Below are 18,683 nucleotides of genomic sequence, written 5' to 3'. Positions count from 1 at the left end.
ACTACGTACTACTACTATAGGTAGTATATATATATAATATAATAGATAATATAACATATATATATATATATATATATACATATATATATATATATATATATATATATATATATATATAATACATATGTATGTACATATAAATATAATCCTGGCTCCATCATGGTATTTGAATTTTTCGCGGTTCTAAGGATAACGCGACTAGGGGCTGTCGATTAAACAACAAATAATTTAGCAATAATTTATTATTCTAGTGCCTATAAATACTTGTATGTTTATAAAATCTTAGCACACTAAATTAACTTTTAATTTATTTTATTCTGTATTATTATGAAAGATAATTATTGTAAAAATAATCGTTCTTGCCAATGCTTGTGGAGATGTGCTATTTTATTTTCCTTTGCCGATGTTAAGCGTAATGTATGTGAGAATGCGAGCGAACAAAGGAAGAAACGTATCACGCAATATTCGCTATATAAGAAAGACTTATAAAGCACTGCAGAAGGAAACAATAAATATGACGTTGATGATACTAAAAGTGATATTTCATTCTTATTATAATAAAATGCATGTATCTACATATAATTAAAATTAATTTTGGAATAAAAATGGATTTTGCCATGCTTGATTATGACTTATAACAATAGCAAATTCAATTCACATAAAATCGATTTACTTTTCTTCTGTGAAATGATGAATTTTTTTTATTAAAATAGATTACTTTACCAGTCATGTTAGTCATACTAGTCCTGCCGATAAATTCGAATTCAACTGCATTAAAATAGATTTAATTATCTATCGTGAAATAATCCGCAAAAGCTTTATCTTTCTTTCTCAACTGCATAACATCTTTACAAAAGAAGTACAATTTCAGCTTTAATCTTTAAGTAGTTCTTGTTTAAGTGTTTAATTCCCAATTTAAGTGTATTTTTTTTATTATAATTTTTAATATACACATATACACATAAGTTTTTAATCATACACATCATTCTGTTAAATAATAAATGTCATTCAAATATCTAGAATTATAATTAATTCTATCAAACCGTTCAATGTATCGTACATTGATGATTGAATTGGGACAGAAGATTATGTACACAATTCAGTTTCAAGTTTTTATAAGTGATATGAAAAACAAACTATTCATGTAGTGACATTTATACAAACCTCCAAATATTTGAAATCCATTCGAAATTCAATAAATATAACTTTATTATAAATACGATTTTCTTTTTTATTTATACACATAATCGAATATAATATTCATGAGAAAAATTTGATTGTGAATGTCGGATTAAACTTGATTACAAATCTATTTGTAATATTAAAAATGGAATATTATTAAAACATATTGAAATTGCATACGGGCAATCGATGAATTTTTTAAATTGAAACGGATTAATGTTGTCTTTTTAAGGCTCGATTTTACCAATGTAAAATTATTAAATTTTAACTCGGCTTACTACTTATTTTTTAATTTATAGAACTAAAAGAAGATAAAGGGTAAATTGAACCGAAATTAAAATTAATCTTATTAATCTTATAAAATTAATCTTAATTAATCTATTGGTGGAACTGGGCCTTAGCAAATTGCAGTCAGATTGGATTATAATCGATTAAAATGGATTATGTTCTCGGTTTTAATCGAAATTTTCCGACAGGGAATGTGTTGATTATATTAATATTTCGCACTGTACAGTACCAAAAGTTAAACAGATTACATATATATCGTACATTAATTAACAATAAAAGCAATATATTGTTTGTAACTTTGAACATTTAGATAAAAATATATTTAAATGATTATATAATACTATCATTTCATAAACTACCATTATTTGATCTTTCATTTCACCTTTGTTAAACGATGAATATCTTCAACAAATTATCGCGCTTTCTTTCAATTATGAATTCTTTGATTTTTTTCCAGCTTTGGCATTAATATAGATGTTCTACTAATATTATTTAATTAAAGATACATATAATAATAAGTATATTATTATAGAGCACGAAAATTGCGAATAACAGGTACAATGTACTTATTACAGTTATGTTCTGATTTCATGTAATTCAATTCCAAGCAGAACAACAAGTCACGATAATGTCAAAATGGCATTCAAATGAATCGAAAATGATAGAAAAATGACTTTTAATGAAGTCATTTTGACATCATTTTGATATCATAATGACTTGTTCTGGAGGATAAGATTTTTTGATGTTCGATTACACAATTCATATCTTTTCTACATAATTGGAGGGAAAAAGACCAGTCTTCCCTTTTAATCTTCCATGCCACCAACCGCCCTCATCTAAAAAAAAATATTGTCAGCTGATTTTTTGACACTTAATTATAAAGCAAACTAATAGCAAAAATTATTTTTTCTGATAAATATATCGGTTTCACACTTTATTTTTTTTATATCAGTGATAAAAATATTAATAAAAAATTATATACATTACCAACTTTATTCTTTTTTTTACATATATCGCTGCTAAATTTATTATCATTTATTATGCAAACAAGCAGATTACAATAACTCACGTTCTTTGAGTACTTCCACGATGTCGCCTTCCTTGAGCCCTAACTCGTCCAGATCCTTTGGCTCATAGTCATATAAGGCTTTAACTTTTGGTAAACTTGGAAGTGCTGGTTTCTGACGAGGTTTCTGAGGAGGTACTTTTTTGTTGGCTACTGCATACGCAGCATTGTCTTCCTTCTTCTCTCGCTCAAGTGTGTTCATTTGCTTCACATTCCATTCTTGGGACGTTTGCATTTCTTTATTGAGATGACCAGAAACCTTGTTATTATATTCACCGTTAAGAGGTGGTAATCTGAAGCCCATAGGCTCGTTCGGTGGTGGTGGCTCCGTGGGCGGTGGAGGAAATTTGAGTAAACCTTTAAATTATAACTTACTCTATCTAGGTTCATTTCTTTAGTATTTCTTTAAATGGAATTCATAGAAACTTACCACGCGGTTCAGCATTGGGATTATTGATAAGCATGCCTCTTACAGCGATCTGTTTGTCTCGCAGTTTGTTCACGTTGTTCATACCATTTTTTATGTCCTTTCTAAACTGCGCAGGTTGTACATTTGGGCGATTCGGTGGAATGTGCGGTCTACTGTTTGAAGTTGTTGCTGAAGGAATCATCACAGATCTTGCGGCTGCTATCGGATTAAGAGGAGAAGTCCCGGCCATAATCGCTTGATTATTCGTTGAGAGGGCTGAAGTTATTAGATCGCACACCTGCGGCGGCAAGATGTTATCCACAGACATAGGAAGTTTCCGTCGATACGCCATCGGATTAGGTTCTACATAGAATTTTATATATTTTTTAGTTATTTATTTAGATATTAAATTATCCCGAAGTTTACGCATGTAAGATTGAAAAATCAAGAATTATTATCTGTTGAAGCTCAAAATTAATCCAACTAAAACTTACTCATTGTATTTGGTAAACCTGGAGTGATGCTGACATTGAGTATTTTACTAAACGGTTTTAAAATTTGTTTATTATTGTGAATAACATCATTGTTATCAACTGTTTGCGTAAATTTTATATATCTCATTCCACCTCCACCCCAGCCTTCTTTCTTTATTTTAAACTGCACGCTGAAAGGAAATAGTTTTATTTTCAAGCTATAATGCATTATGTAGCAGCGCTGATGATATATGGAAAATAAAAAAAATAGTCGTACTCGTTGCTAAATACGATGTTCAAAGGATGACCGGTATCTTCCAGATATTTTTTGCTAAGGATATATAAAAATTCCGTTTTGAATACTGATTCTAATACGCTAGCGTAGTCTTCCTTTACGTGAATTATTATGAAATTGTCCTGAAACGGAAAATATCTTTAACTATTGTAATATATTGCTAGTATAAAGAATAATCATAAAATAATTACTGTTAGCGTGCTTAATGATACGCAGCTGATTTGATTAAATGATAGCTTCCTTTTAATAACTTCGATGGATTTGTCTTTGGAATCGTTCTTTATTTGCTCTCGACCAATCAAATAGATGCATTTCCCGGTGAGAATGAGATCTACTCTGCATGTCTGTTACATAAATGTCACTTAAATTTTAAGTTTAAAACTTAAAGAGTTAAGAAATTAAGAAAACTTGATGTATTATATAATAAATAGGTTTCTTCGAAATTAGAACTAATAACATGATTTTTGCAGAATACAAATTAAAAGAGTGTTTAAATTGTTAATGATATTTATAATATTATTATTAATAATAATATTAATTATATTAATATTTTAATTTTAATTTTAATATCTTTACCTTGAATCTTCTATTGTACTTTTTCACAACTTCGGCGAAAAATACTTTCTCTCGTCTGCCAATCAAACTCATCATCTGTGGCTTGTCTTCCAATCCTATATAATCGCCAAAAAAATTTCTGTTTAAAGTCTCGCGTTTCCGCTCTTTATGGCCGAAAAGAAGATCAGCGGCTTCCTGTATCTGCTGTTCTTGTCTCTTCTGGGCGAAATACTTCTTGAATGCTTTCTGAATAACTTGCGCATGCTTATTGTAATTCCGCTCACGTGCTTCCTCCAGCATGAAAAGCTAAAAGTTATGACTTACATTCATTTTTACCATCGTAGATTAACTTCAATCTTTTAATTTGTGGATTAATGTATATCTTTTTTTTCTTTAGTTTTAAGAATTAGAAAAAAATGAAGAATAAATTAAATGTACTGCTAGGAACACACCAAGTATCATTTTGACATTATGAAAATCAAAGTGATAATTTTTTTATTACAAAACGTGACAGTTTATTAATATTAAGAATCAAAATAAAGTCATTTTTTCTTGGACAAGATTGAAAATTAATAAACATTGGTAAAAATAGACATTGATTAATCACGTCATTATTAAAATAATAATAAGAGATAGGACTCACAGTTTCAGGCGCCTTAATAAAGAGCTTAGTTTTACCGAGCTGATATTGCGATCGATCGATATGAAATCTTCCCAATATCCATTCTATGCCTTGTTTCTCATCGCCGGGCCAACGAGGCCATGTTTCTTTCGTGAGAATCGCATATCTATGTAGAAATTTGGAGAATGGTCTTCTATAAGCGAAGCCAGCTCTACGCACTCTAATATTTTCTTTCAGACCTAAATACTCCACCTACAATATATCATCGGAAAACTGCGTAATTATTATTATTCATCAGTTCACTGCAAGCATGCATCGAGTGTATACGTATTAAGTAATTTTAAAAAGATGAATATTGATGATTTAGTTTGAAAATTAAAACATTCACGAAGAGGTAACAGACGATTTTTATTCGGTAATTAATTAAGAATGTTAGACATACGATTGTACTTCCAGAACCATTTGGAACACTCGTAAATTTGCCATCGACGAGATACTAAAGAACCTTGAACAAATTTTCGTTTTTACATAGAAAAGGCTCCGAGGTGCCGGAGGTAATTGAAGAATGCTGACATCATCGATGATATAAATTTCCGATTATTAATATTTATTTCCTCAAATTTCCGATTATTATTCAAATATTTGGATAATAAATTATTAAATTCATAATTTTTTATTATATAAATGCTCCGTAAATAAACTTGTAATGCTGTAATATCTTATATATTGCCGCAAAATTACAATTTTTTTCTCTTTTTTTCTCTACAGTTATCATTTATATTGATATTATTTAAGTCGAACAATAATATTAAAATGACAGTTTAAAATAAAAATCGAGTATTATTGAGTTTTTTTATATACTATATATTATATACAGGTCTACGAAACTAACGAATCATAAAATTAGTACAATATCAATTTCTTACACTTAAATTTCAACAAGGATGCGAATTTCTCTAAGAATATAGATCTTTAATAAAACCCTCGTCAGTAATTTTGCAGTATTCAAGCAAGTTCTATTCTAGTGAGTTATATCGTATTGACTTTCTCGGATAAAACAAATATAATGTTAACCGAAGAAGGAAGAAAGAAAAGAAGCATTATGTATAATTGCTCTAGACATATATATGTCTGACATACTTCACTAGAATGACACATTGTCGAGCTAAGGCTGAGATAAATCAGACTATATATAGAAAATGCCTTTGTTTTCTCTTTTTTCTCAAACTTTATATTCTTGAGGTTTAATTTAGATAGATATATATTATCCACCTATTGACTTGAGTAAAGGCACAAAGTAATATATTTGATGTCTCCAAATTTAAGTGATAGACGAATGCAAATAATACTAGACAATTAAATTACCTGATGTTTGACTCTCAGATGATCCCAATCGCGCGGTTTCTTCGTTTCATTCGGTTTGATGCACCGGATGTAATGCGGCGTGCACTTTATCAGCTGATCAACCAAGCGACTGGCTTGATTTCTGATTTTACTGCCTGCGGTGGTTGGTCTGGACTTAAGAGTTTTCGTTTTACCGGTATTTTCTTGCGGATAGAGCTTGCACACCAAAGAACTGTAAGATAAAATCTTTTTTTTTTACCATTTCAACTACAATTGTTTTAACAATGCTATTAATACGAGAAAAATTTAAAACGTGGATAATTGTAGAAAGATATAAATAAAATTCGAAAAAGAGATAAGAGATAAGTTTATAGCATTACTAATTTAACTGAACTTCTTGAAAATATGTGATTTCTGGTTATCGATTTGTACGCGACTTTCACGAAATTTTATATATACAGGTTTTATGTAAATTTGCAAATTTATCGATGATTAGAATTACGTGATAATACATTAAATCATCGAGGAATTATTTACGTAGTCGTCTTCGTGAACAAGAAGCTGATTATAAATATTATAAATATTAATTAATGCTATTCTGCATCTATTTGAATTATAAAAAAAAAAGAATAATGCAATTAATATCAAGTATATTAAAACAATCGTTTTAATATAAAACAAAAATTTAAAAAATAAGAATCTTCATGTGTATGTTATTACTTAAGATTTACTTCTTCATTTCTTCGCGTGAGATTTTAAATACTCAATTTCTTCATTAATCTTGTTCTCTCAAATATTTTAAATTTTTAGAAAATAAGCGCGAGTTAATTAATTCCCGTCAAGTCGTAACTTACATACGAACTCGCTTTCAGAATAATTTGTCACGCGGACAATCGACAATCATATGCGGCCTAACGGCCTTCGGGATCGCTTACTTCGTGCTAGTCTGCATTAACTCGATCAGGTCCAAAAAAAGAACATCCCGATTCTTATCACAGAACCCATCGACAGAATAGGATACTACACCAGCGTAATGAAGAATTGCGAAACCATCACTGTTGTCTTGGAAATGGGCGTGTTGCTTAGCTGCTTTTGCCAGTTTCTGCGCAATATTCGATAATTTATTATATATTTTATATACATACTCAAATAGAACACAGAAATATCATAATAATATAAGAACATTACATTATGACCTTACTTGTCATTTTATAAAATTATTTTTAAGTTTTAAAATGACTTCATGATAACGTGCTCTATATATATATATATATATATATATATATATATATATATATAATATCATTAGTCTATTATAGTTTATATATATGGTACATTTAAACCGCTACCTATAATAGGTGACCTTGTTTAATACATACACTGAGAGAAATGATTTTGTTACAGGAACAAATTGAAGAACAAATCAAGGGAAAGCAAATGTGATATTTGTTAAAAAACCGATTTGTTACGATTGTAAATTAATTTATCAATGTAACAAATAATCAATAGTATCATTAGTAAATAAGAGGCTCATATATATATATATACATATAAAAGTCATAGACGATTGCAAGACTCCAAATTGTAAGAAATTGACCAATTCTAATCAAGTATTCTCTCTACGTTTGACTGTGCTTGGTAAGTTTTTTTCCTACGACTTAAGATTCCATGATCATCTACGAATTCTATGTATGGTAAGCCTAGCCAAAAGTCTATCCAAAAGATAGATTAGATTCTATACAGTTTGCTTCTGTACTAATAATTGGTTGGTACTAGCAGCAAACACAACTACGAAATTTACCGATCACATATTTATTTTCAATCACCGATTGAAGGTACTGCTAAATTAACAAAATCCTTTCTTTCAGTGTAGATTGAATATAAGAACTTATCGTACAAGAAACGACCTAAACTCTTAAACGAACGGCGTAAAAGGCAACCGTTATGTTTTAATTAGAACTTAATTAGATTCTACGAGTATATTTGATTTGAGTATAATATATATTAATTCGTTAAATACGTTATAAATATGTGTCTGATACCTTCTTCAAGTCAGCGTCGGCACCCATGCTCCCACCATGTAACGTCGCGCACACATCATCGAGGACCAAGAAGAGACCAGGTGGTTTCCTGCCTTCAAGAAGCTCCACCACGACGGCATTATTGAAATAATCTATTGATGTCCACCTGATGTTCTCGGAAATGTATTCTTCCTGAAACGAAGCAGAATTCGATCCTATGGCATAGAAAACAAAATTACCTCGCGTTAATCAATTGTCTTTATAATAAGGGCAGAGACCAAATTGTCAGCTAAAAGTAACATTTATTTATTTAGTTTACAAAATAGCATGTTATACTCATCTTGATTACATAATAAGCCCGATAAATGTTACAAAACTCGAAGCGCGTCATTGCTTGGATAATTCAGATCGTCGATCCAACTTTCGTGGAAGATATGCGCAGGTTGCTTGCTCGTTACATCGAAAATACAGGCTTAATTACGTGCCGCTGGTACCGCCGGATATATCGCACACAGGCGATTTATATCTCGCTTAGCTCCCGAGGCGATAGAAGGGAAAGGCGATAGTAATAACGTGATTGCCGGCGCTTTTAAAATCGCTTTCCATTTCAGCTCGAGCTAAACCTGAAGGTGTACCTCACCGCCGGCTATGATCAACCGGAAACCAGTCACTATTTCTCTTCCCATCCCGATTTCGCCCGTTTCCGAATATATTTTATTTATATATTTTATTTTTCTCCAACAGTCGCATAATCTTAGCGAAACGTTGAATAAAAAAATATGAGAGGCTTTCCAGCAAGACATAGTGATTATTTCATCTTTCGATTACATTATTATCTCATCTCTTTGTTTAACATTGCTAAACAAAGGATGTAATAATCCACTGTGTTATATTGTGGGCACTTTCTATTTAGTGACATAAGTCGACATAATTACACATCATTTTGTCTTTTTTGCCATCCTTTGAGTAACAAAGGGTGTTTTCCAGCAAGATTACAATTGATGCTTTCCACACCAAGCGACATGTGTACGACACAGTAATCATATCATCTTTTTGTTTAATATTGGCAAATAATAAGGATATGTAATGACTCATGTTCGTTTGTATGTCTTACTGGAAAGCATCCAGTGTGACATAGTGAATTAATTCTTATTATTTAATTCTTATTATTTGTCAATGTTAAATAAAGATGAAATGATTACTATGTTAACGTTGTAACTCTTGTATCAATTATACCAAAGAAAATATCCAAGACAGAACGATACTTTTGTCAACTTATATCACCAAATGGAAAACATTCTGTTTGTCTATTGGTGCTTTCCATCAGCGAGAAATACAGTATAACACAGTGATTATTTCATCTTTGTTTAATATTGGTAAACAACAAAGATGTAATGATTTACTATTATCATTTGTGTCTCTTGTTTGAAAGCACCTATAATCTCTCGACCTCCAGCTTTCTTTACGATGCTCGAATTTAAAAGTACAAAGATACAAGCAATAGACATTGATAATGTAAAAGACGCAGTTGTTCCGTTTCGAAACAACTGCGTCTTCTTGCCAGGGGCAATCCAATCTTAGTAAACAATTTTAAAACTCATCTTTGTGTTCACGAAGGTGTGCGATTCACGGCCAGGTTTTTTTATCCGGTCTAGTTGCAGCACCACATCGCGACACGCCGCGTCGCCGCGGCCTGAAGAAGTGGCACGATTTTTTCGTCGTGGCCTTTACTCGAGTTAACGATTCTTTTTTATGAGGCCTGACCTCTTTACGACAACCGTGGTAAGTTCGGACACTAGTTTCCGCTGGTCGTTCCTCGGAGGATTGCGCCGCATAATAGGGCTGCTCGAGTAGTCTTTGTATTCAATGTATACAAACTCGTTGTTCGGAATCAGACAGGCTCACGAAGAGGTCGGCGTGTCCGCACGTTGCGCATGAATTTTTCGCGTGAAACTTCCGTGTTGCAAATAATACATCACCGGACGGAAATCGCTCGAGCAACGCTCGAGTGGTCCACGAATGAATGGTTCGCGTGATGGATAATTAATGCGTGTCAAATTTGGCACGTACGCGATTCTTTCACGTTCTTTCGGAGCAGGTGCTTTCACTCATGCGCACGGTTCCATGTTATTGTTTTACCTCTGCCGCTTTCGTTCTACAGACTGGTCGAGCGATTTTATCAAGACAAAGCACGAATTAAATTATTCTAATTACGGATTATAATATATAGCATAAGTATAAATTAATATTAATAATATAATGTCGCATGGAAAGATGTTATATACAGAATGGAGCGTGAAATGTTATACCATGATTTAAATATAAGAATGATAAAAAGCTATATAGAATATAAATCACAAAGTACAAATGCCAAGCAGAGCCAACATTAGATAGCCGTGTTATAAAGAATTTTAATTCTTTATTAAAAAATAAAATTAATTCGATGTTTCAATTTCTCACTTTTTTGGTTTCATCCTCAACAATTAGAAAAATGAAAATATAGTTAAAATTTACATGAAGATTAAAGTGAATATCGTAATCAAGTACATTAAAATAAAACAAGTCTCGTTGAAATACATAAGATATGAGTATTAGCATTGAAATTTTTTGAAAAATTAACTGGTAGTAGAATCTCGTCAATTATTAGTAATTGAGTTTGTTAAAAATAAATGTGTTAAATATAACATATTTTATGAACGGAATAATGTACAATTGATTATCAAAGCATGAAAATTGGAAAATTAAATAGTACGATAAGTTTTATGCGCCCTTTACTTTTTGAATTTCAAATTGGCGACTTCTCACGCATTTAAGACCCTGAGAAAGAAAAAAATAAAGACTCACCGCGAACATTTAATTAGCTGCTTTCTCGGCCTCGCCGTGATAATTGCGATAAGCAAATTAGCCGCAACCCGTTGATCACATGCAATTACTTGTCGCGTGCGCGAGCTAATCGCATAAAATGCACGCGGTAAACGGAGTCGTGTGTTTTGGTGATAATTACGACTGCGTATAAGTACCCATTACGCATTCGCGCCAAGTCGTAATAATCTATTATTTCGCACATCTCTCATTTCGATTCGTGTAACATAGTGTCATTCGCGGTTTTTTTATCCTTCCGCAAGACAGTACGTCCTCTCGTCCATCTCATTCGGCGGACAAGCGTGACGACCGAAGAAAACACGGGAACTCGCGTCGAGCTGAGGAGAAAAAGTTACGAGAGAACAAAGGAAAACACCCGCGACAGCGAGTTGAAACCTTCGTTCAATCCGCCGACAGTTAATAATCGTATTTTCCATTTGCGTTTGTTTGACGCATCCGTGACCGTCTCTCGTAATTTCCCCACTGACATTTCATCTCCTTCCGACCTTCTATATCTTATACGCTTAAGCGCTGTCTATATATAAGAAATTTTAACGAGTAAAAAAATTAAATTTCTCTAGAACTCTAGAACACACACGAATCTTCCAGACTGTGTTCTAGAATTGAAATTTAATTTTTTTACTCGTTAAAATTTTGTAAAACGCTATTCGCATTATTCTGTATAAAATATGTTATATTTAACACATTTATTTTTAACAAACTCGATTACTTATAATTGACGAGATTCCACTGCCAGTTAATTTTTCAAAAAATTTATCAATGCTCGTATCTTATGTATTTCAGCGAGACCTGTTCTATTTTAATGTAACTTGATTACGATATTCACTTTAATCTCCATGTAGTAAGTGTAAATTTGTAGAACAATCAAAATTTCGCTTGTTTTATACACAAAGAGAAGAAAAAGAAGAGTTTTGTTAACTTTTTAGTATTACATCTTTATTCTTACTTACGACTTACTTATGACTTCGGGCGATACCGGGCATCAACGATGTTATGTTTTTAAAAATTTATAAAAGCAGTGAAATCTTTAAAAATAACCTCTTTAAAAAAAAAGATAGCCAAGTGCATAAAAAAGATATCGAATACATTTCATTAATTTCCTTCTAAAAAATGGATACGAAATAAATGCAATCAGCCTGGTATTTCATAACACAAGACACATAAGATTGAAAAGTGACTAAAACGGTCAACTAGATTATAATGAAGAAAAAACTTGGCGTCCAGTCACATTAATTACACTTATTTGAATATATTATCTCATCGCAGTATTATAAATTAAAATATAAAAATAATAGACATTCATATATAAATATAATATATAAATACGTATGTATATAGTTTGTGGGATGAAAATAAAAATTCTAAAGAATAAAGAAAATTTTAAGCTAATTTTGAAAGAGAGTGTCTCAATTTTTAATGTTTAAGAGTGAGATTTCACTCTTCAGAGTGAGATTCACTTTAAAAAGTTTTAGAGAGTAAGTTTTACGCCTTCAAATCTCATTGTAGACGCCGCTTCAACCGGTCCAACGACACGCTCGATGGATACGTGCTCTGATTTCTGTACGGTTTCGCGGAATGCGTCCACGAATGCATTGTCGTGTCGATCTTCGGCGTGGCATCCATTGAAGGTACCAAAGATGCGTCGCGAATGCAGCATGGATGCTTTTACCTGTGAGCGCGAACACGAGCAATTTCCGGCTATTTTCTCAAAGCGGATTCCGTTAGACAGGACAATAATTAAAATAGCGCCTCGTTTAACGCACGCATGTGTGAACAATGCCGCACGCAAGGATATGTCGACCCGCATCCTACATCTTGTTCTCAGCTGTTATTCTATTTATTTTATAAGAATAATTTTGCTTCGAGCTTTCAGTGGATTCGGTGTTTGTTAGCTTTTCACAAGAGTGCAATCGCTACAAAAAGAATTCTCTGTTGAAACAAGAGTTGTTAATTTTTATTATGAACTTAATACAAAAATTAAGAAAATAATTTTGTATTAATTCGTCGAAACCAAATAATTAACATTTATATTTATTTATATTTATTGTACTTTTATATTTATATTTATTGTACTTTTATCAATATTTTTTAATTTGAATACCGGTCTCCTCGATTATATTATCTCACATTTCCAGAAACACTCTAATTTTATACTTTTACGAGAACAAGTGCCTGTTGCACACGCCACTTACACACTTGTTTTTAATTAACATTAATGATCTAAAAAAAAAAGTCGCGATGAGCAAACTAATTAGATCGGGAGTCACAAATACCTCTGGTATGGGAAACTGCGCTTCATTGTTGCCGGAATTGCCAGGTTTGGCGAGAGGAGAAGGGTGCGTATAAAAACGTAGATAATAGAAAAGATGAATGTGTGTATTCTGGGTTAACGCCGGTGAAAATAAAGAGAGAAGCTCCATCTCGATTTTGCGAGAAATCGCCGGATTTGTGTGACAGTTAGATGTCAAACGTCAATTGCCATCCTCATGCATTTAAGTTCTTTTGTCGCTCAACAAAATTCTTTTTGTATTAAAAAAAAAACACATAAAAACTATAACTATAATTTGTATTTTATATACATCAAATATTTTAGTTCATCAAATGGAACACAAATTTTTCATTACTAATTAATTCTGCGAGGCATTAGAAAGAATTTTGTGGGTACAAAGAATAAATTATTTTAAACTTTGATAAGAAATTTCGCCTTATTATATGTTATATAAGAAGAGATTAGGATTCTATATATATTTTTAAATAATAATAAAATTATTTTAATTAACGAACACCGGAATTGTACAAAAGAAAGTTTACAACGAAGTTAAAACTACAAAGAAGATATCGAGATACGCATCAGAATACAGAGTATAATTATCACTTTAATTTTAGAGAGTCTTCATTGTTTCGTACTAGAATATAAAACTAACTGTATTCTAACTGTTATCGCGACGCGCAATCGAGAACGCAAAAGATGTCATCTTGATGTATTCGCGAGAAATTCAATGGTCACGTCGTTGTTGCGACAATGTTGACTTTATTACGAAGTACGCGACCATTACATTAATCGCGTAGACAGACGGAGTTAATTTAAAAGTACTAATGGCAACAACTTCCTCACAACATTGAATTAACTCGATTTGCAAGCGCAATTCTTGTAACACTGCACTATATATCGTATAAAATTATTTTTTTGAAAAGTACGAGTAACGTAGAAATATAAAAGTATTTTTTCAAAAAGAATAGCTTAAATTGCGAGGGGATAACTACTAGTTGAAATATTGTCCCATTGATTATGATGATTTTATTTGATTTTATATAATTTTGTCTGATTACAAATAATTTTTTTCACTACATATGAAGCCATTTGATAAAATATATGATTTTATTTAATATTATACAATGATTTTTCATTAATTGCATATATAATTATCGGATTATACGTAGAGATTTCATATGAATTTTATAATTTCGAGGACTCTATCTCGATTACATTAAGTGATTACCTCCTCGTTAAATGATTGATTCTACATCATTCACAGATAGACGTTGTTACGAGAGTAGATATGTACGTTTGACAGGTGTGTTTGCGCGGTCCGCCAAGCCACGTGCGCCGCGAAAAGGATTTAAAAGCCACCGACGAAGAGATACGCGACCAATCGAGAATCCCGAAGTGCGAGGAGTGGTGGAAGCCGCACGTGGGAAGAACAAGAGAGAAAGAGAGAAGGCAATCGCTTCACTTAGCTATTTCATTACCTTCACTCGATCCTTGGCCGCAGTGCACACGGAGCCGCGATCACGTTTTGTTCCTCGCCGCGAATGGTACCGATCGGCGCGATCCTCGCGCGCACGCGGACGAATGGACCGCGCGTTACATAATAAAAAGACCGAGTGATCCACTTTCAGAGGAAGAAAAACGATCGCGGATTTTTGTGGAAAAAAAAAAACGGTCACGCCAAAAACGATCGTATAGAGGAGCGCTGAATCCCAAGGAGGTCGTATGTTCGCGTTACTTCGTGAATTTCAAGTACGGAAGTTCAGAATACGTCTTAGTATCTAGCTTTCAGCTAATAAGCTGACGTTATTTCTCATCTGTTTGATGTTAAACGACATCAAAGATGTTATTTTGATGTCAAAATGACGACAAATACCGTCAACTTCTCGAGAAACACCAAGTCAAGAGAAAGTCAAAATTACTTTATTTTGACATCATGAAAGTCAAAATAATGATTTTTGGTTAAAAAAATTTGACTGTTTATTGATGGTAAGTAGAAAAATAAAGTCATTTTGATTTCTTGTTGACTTTTATGTGTATGTTCCTTAGTTTGCCTCATTTTTTTATTTGTCAACAATTATTTTATGTATCGAAACAACAGTTGATTAATATTCATCTCCATTTATTATTGACTAAGAAGTTCGTATTGCTTTCAATGAAACGCCTCTTAACTGTAAATACATATATATATATCAACAGTAATAGTTTCTTACAATTAGCGGTTGAACGAGATAGTTTCTGCGATTTACGTCCGCCTGGCAAATTTCGCAACGACGGTCGCAACGATCAATTTAAATAGCAAAGAGACAAGGCAAAGAAGATTCGTCATGTACAACGTACGAATGTTCAGATATGGAAGTGGCGGCATTCAGATTTTATCGTCGCGGTTATCCCGGCTATTGCGCTCGTAAAGTTCGAGAATTTAAATCTCATTTTTCGCGTACCTAGCGTGACAGGTGATCTGTAAAGGTACAGTTGCGGACTTTAGGACGCGACAAATAGTCGGCGAAATGGAAACTTAGCGTTTATTCGTTGCCTCTGAAATATGACCGTTATTAACGACATCTCTTAATTGCGGAAATATATAATTCTCGAATTAAATCTCGTAATTATAAGATATTTCATAAAAAGTCAAAATAAAAAAGAAAAAAATAATCGATAAAAAGGAAATTATTAAGTGTCATTAACGACACTTTTGATTGCGGAAATTTACAATTCTCTTAATTATCAATTAAATCTCATAATTACAAGAGTATTGTAGAATATCTTATAAGATATTTCGTGAAAAGGTAAAATAGAAAAAAAGAAAAATAATGAGACGATTTTAAAAATTAATCTGCACTTATGCGAATTGTGTCTTGATATCAAGTATCATGTAAGTCGATATTCATTTATAGATACTTTGCAATTGTTAGTGCGTGCTAGATTAAACCGCTCGCTATCCGCCAATATTCTTTAATGAAACTTAATTGCCGTGCGCCGTGTTGTGAAACGTGTTGCGAAATCGCGACTGTAGTTCGAATAAAGAACAGCCACAAAGTCGTAATCGAACGAGCCTCATAAACGTTCGCAAAGTGCGCTTACTGCTTTTAACATTCTCGACGGCTTGATTAACGTTAGAAAAATGATGAGAGTACGGAGAATAATCGAAGCGAGAGAAACACAAGTCGCTTCGCCTTCGGCACTGATTAATCGCTTTCAAATCGTTTTTGAAATTTCCTTCTCTCAGAACAGTTTCCTTCGCCTTCCATGTACAATGTACGGGAAGAAAAGCATCTCATATAACACAGAGGTTTGAGAACATTATTGCAACGTTACAATGGTTGCGTTCAGAGAAAGCAGTTAATGTAATCGTTGTAAAATTTTTTAATATGATTGGTCTTGCTCTTAGTTTCTATCTCACTGAATCTAAATGTATAACTAATCATGTTAAAGAATTTTACAACAGTTGCAAAGTTGCTTTCTCTGCTGAACACATATTACTACAATATTGCTGAAACGTTGCAATGTTGCTGGAATAATTTATGTTGTATGGAATATGAGGTGATTTTTAGCGAATTTGAATGGATATATTCAATGCGCACTGGCGCATTGAAATCTTAAAGCCGTTGTATACTAATTTTTATATAAAAGTAAAATGAAAACATTTTAAATTATAAAATACAGATTTTACTAACAGTACATTAAAATCTATTGAGCATTTTATAGTTTAATCCTTTTTTTAAGTCATCGTACACAAAGTCGTCGTAAAAATGTAAATTTAATATAAAATTTTAATATAAAAACGGATTAAACCACAAAATCCTCTATACATTTTATTGTGCTGTTAAGTAAAATCTGTATTTAATTCGAAATATTTTCATTTTACTTTTACACAGATTAAATCAACAACTGTAACTTTAATATTCACTAGTGCACACTAATGCGTCCAATCGAATTCGTTATTTGATTCGGGCGCGAGCGAAAAAATGCGATTACGTAAAGGGCCAATTAACTCTTGAGCGACCGCTCGTTTTCGTGTCCGCTGCGAGACACAATCGTGATCGATTTATCAAAGCGGCCTCGCGATGACTCGCGCGTTTTCAGATAGGAGATCATTTCCTGCGCGGCGAACGGAAGGAGAAAAGGCGCGGTGCTCTAGTTGCGGGTTTTTTTTATTTTTCAGTGAGCGGTACGTAACACTTTTATTTTAACAAAACGCAGCCGACATTCGTGGACAAGCGCCGAATAATGATCGTCAATTATCACTTTACGCGTCATACGGCCGACTATACTATTTCTCTTTGCCGTTGTGTAATTCTTCCTTTTTATCAGGATTTCGTAATGTCCAAGGCGCAAGGAAAGAAAGAATGATGCCGTTTTGCTTTTTCAAAAAGGATTATAAATACAATATTCGATAAATAGGAAATAAGGAACCTAAACGGTCAAGCTGGATTTTTATTGTATTACTTATAATTCAATGTGAATTTATACACAATGTATCTCCAATCTTGTAAACTGCGCGCGCCAAATTTAATCATTATTAAGATTCTTTCTAATTGTAAGCATCAATTGTGAGCATCAATATTATTAAATTGCTTGTCAATTTAATTTGTAATATTATTGCTCTAGTTCTGTTAAAATTACGTTTCGAGATTAAAAATTAAATTCGGCGCGCAATTTGCAGGATTGGATGTGAGTGTATAAATTTACACCGAGTTATTTAAGCACTAAAGATTTCAGCTTTATTGTTTAAAACCTTTATTTTCTGTTTGCTATGTATTTACAGTACAGTATTAAAAGATACTTTATTTATTATTGTGAAATAATATTGATCTAAGGTAGCGTGAAAGTCTTGAATTATTTCAGATCTCGAGAGATATTTTTCGCGGTACGGGGATTATTTAAAAATAAAAGCCGGAATCAGACTAACAATAGGCATTAAAGATTAAAGATTGAAATTTCACCAATGAGGACAAAGAAGTTTTGGCTTCTTTTGTTCTGATTGGTCAAACTTCAATCTTTCAATCTTTCAATCTCATTCTTCAATGCGTAATTTGGGCTTATGCCCGTTCTACCCGTTTCTACCACAGATTGATAGATTAACTTTATTCTCAGTTTATATAACTTGATCTTCATCCTTTTTTTAAATTTCTTTGAATTAGAAAATACTGAAGAGTTAATTAGAACCGAGATTAAAATTAAAGTAAATTGGTAGAAAGAGGCTTTAGACAATATTCTACACTGAAAAAAAATATAGTCAATTTTAATAAATATTTAGTTGAATACTGCCAACT

The 18,683-nt window shown here is 32.3% G+C and overlaps 1 protein-coding gene across 1 annotated transcript in view; it reads right to left on the bottom strand.

Annotated features, from left to right (window-relative positions):
* Positions 1–2,229: 2,229 nt before the first annotated feature.
* LOC105623184 (unconventional myosin-Ie-like) overlaps positions 2,230–18,683 on the bottom strand; it is a 33,735-nt gene continuing 17,281 nt past the window's right edge. Inside the window, exons 10-20 of the mRNA XM_012204583.1 lie at positions 8,277–8,447; positions 7,170–7,336; positions 6,256–6,466; positions 4,912–5,142; positions 4,290–4,574; positions 3,905–4,057; positions 3,696–3,835; positions 3,440–3,609; positions 2,967–3,308; positions 2,540–2,893; positions 2,230–2,306 (exon numbers count right to left, since the gene is read on the bottom strand). Coding sequence (XP_012059973.1) covers positions 2,230–2,306; positions 2,540–2,893; positions 2,967–3,308; positions 3,440–3,609; positions 3,696–3,835; positions 3,905–4,057; positions 4,290–4,574; positions 4,912–5,142; positions 6,256–6,466; positions 7,170–7,336; positions 8,277–8,447 — 2,301 coding nt within the window. The remainder of the gene's footprint in view (positions 2,307–2,539; positions 2,894–2,966; positions 3,309–3,439; positions 3,610–3,695; positions 3,836–3,904; positions 4,058–4,289; positions 4,575–4,911; positions 5,143–6,255; positions 6,467–7,169; positions 7,337–8,276; positions 8,448–18,683) is intronic.

Source organism: Atta cephalotes (genome assembly GCF_000143395.1).
Source record: "Atta cephalotes unplaced genomic scaffold scaffold00054, whole genome shotgun sequence".
Taxonomy (NCBI): Eukaryota; Metazoa; Arthropoda; class Insecta; order Hymenoptera; family Formicidae; genus Atta; species Atta cephalotes.
This window is presented reverse-complemented; position numbering and strand designations above follow the sequence as displayed.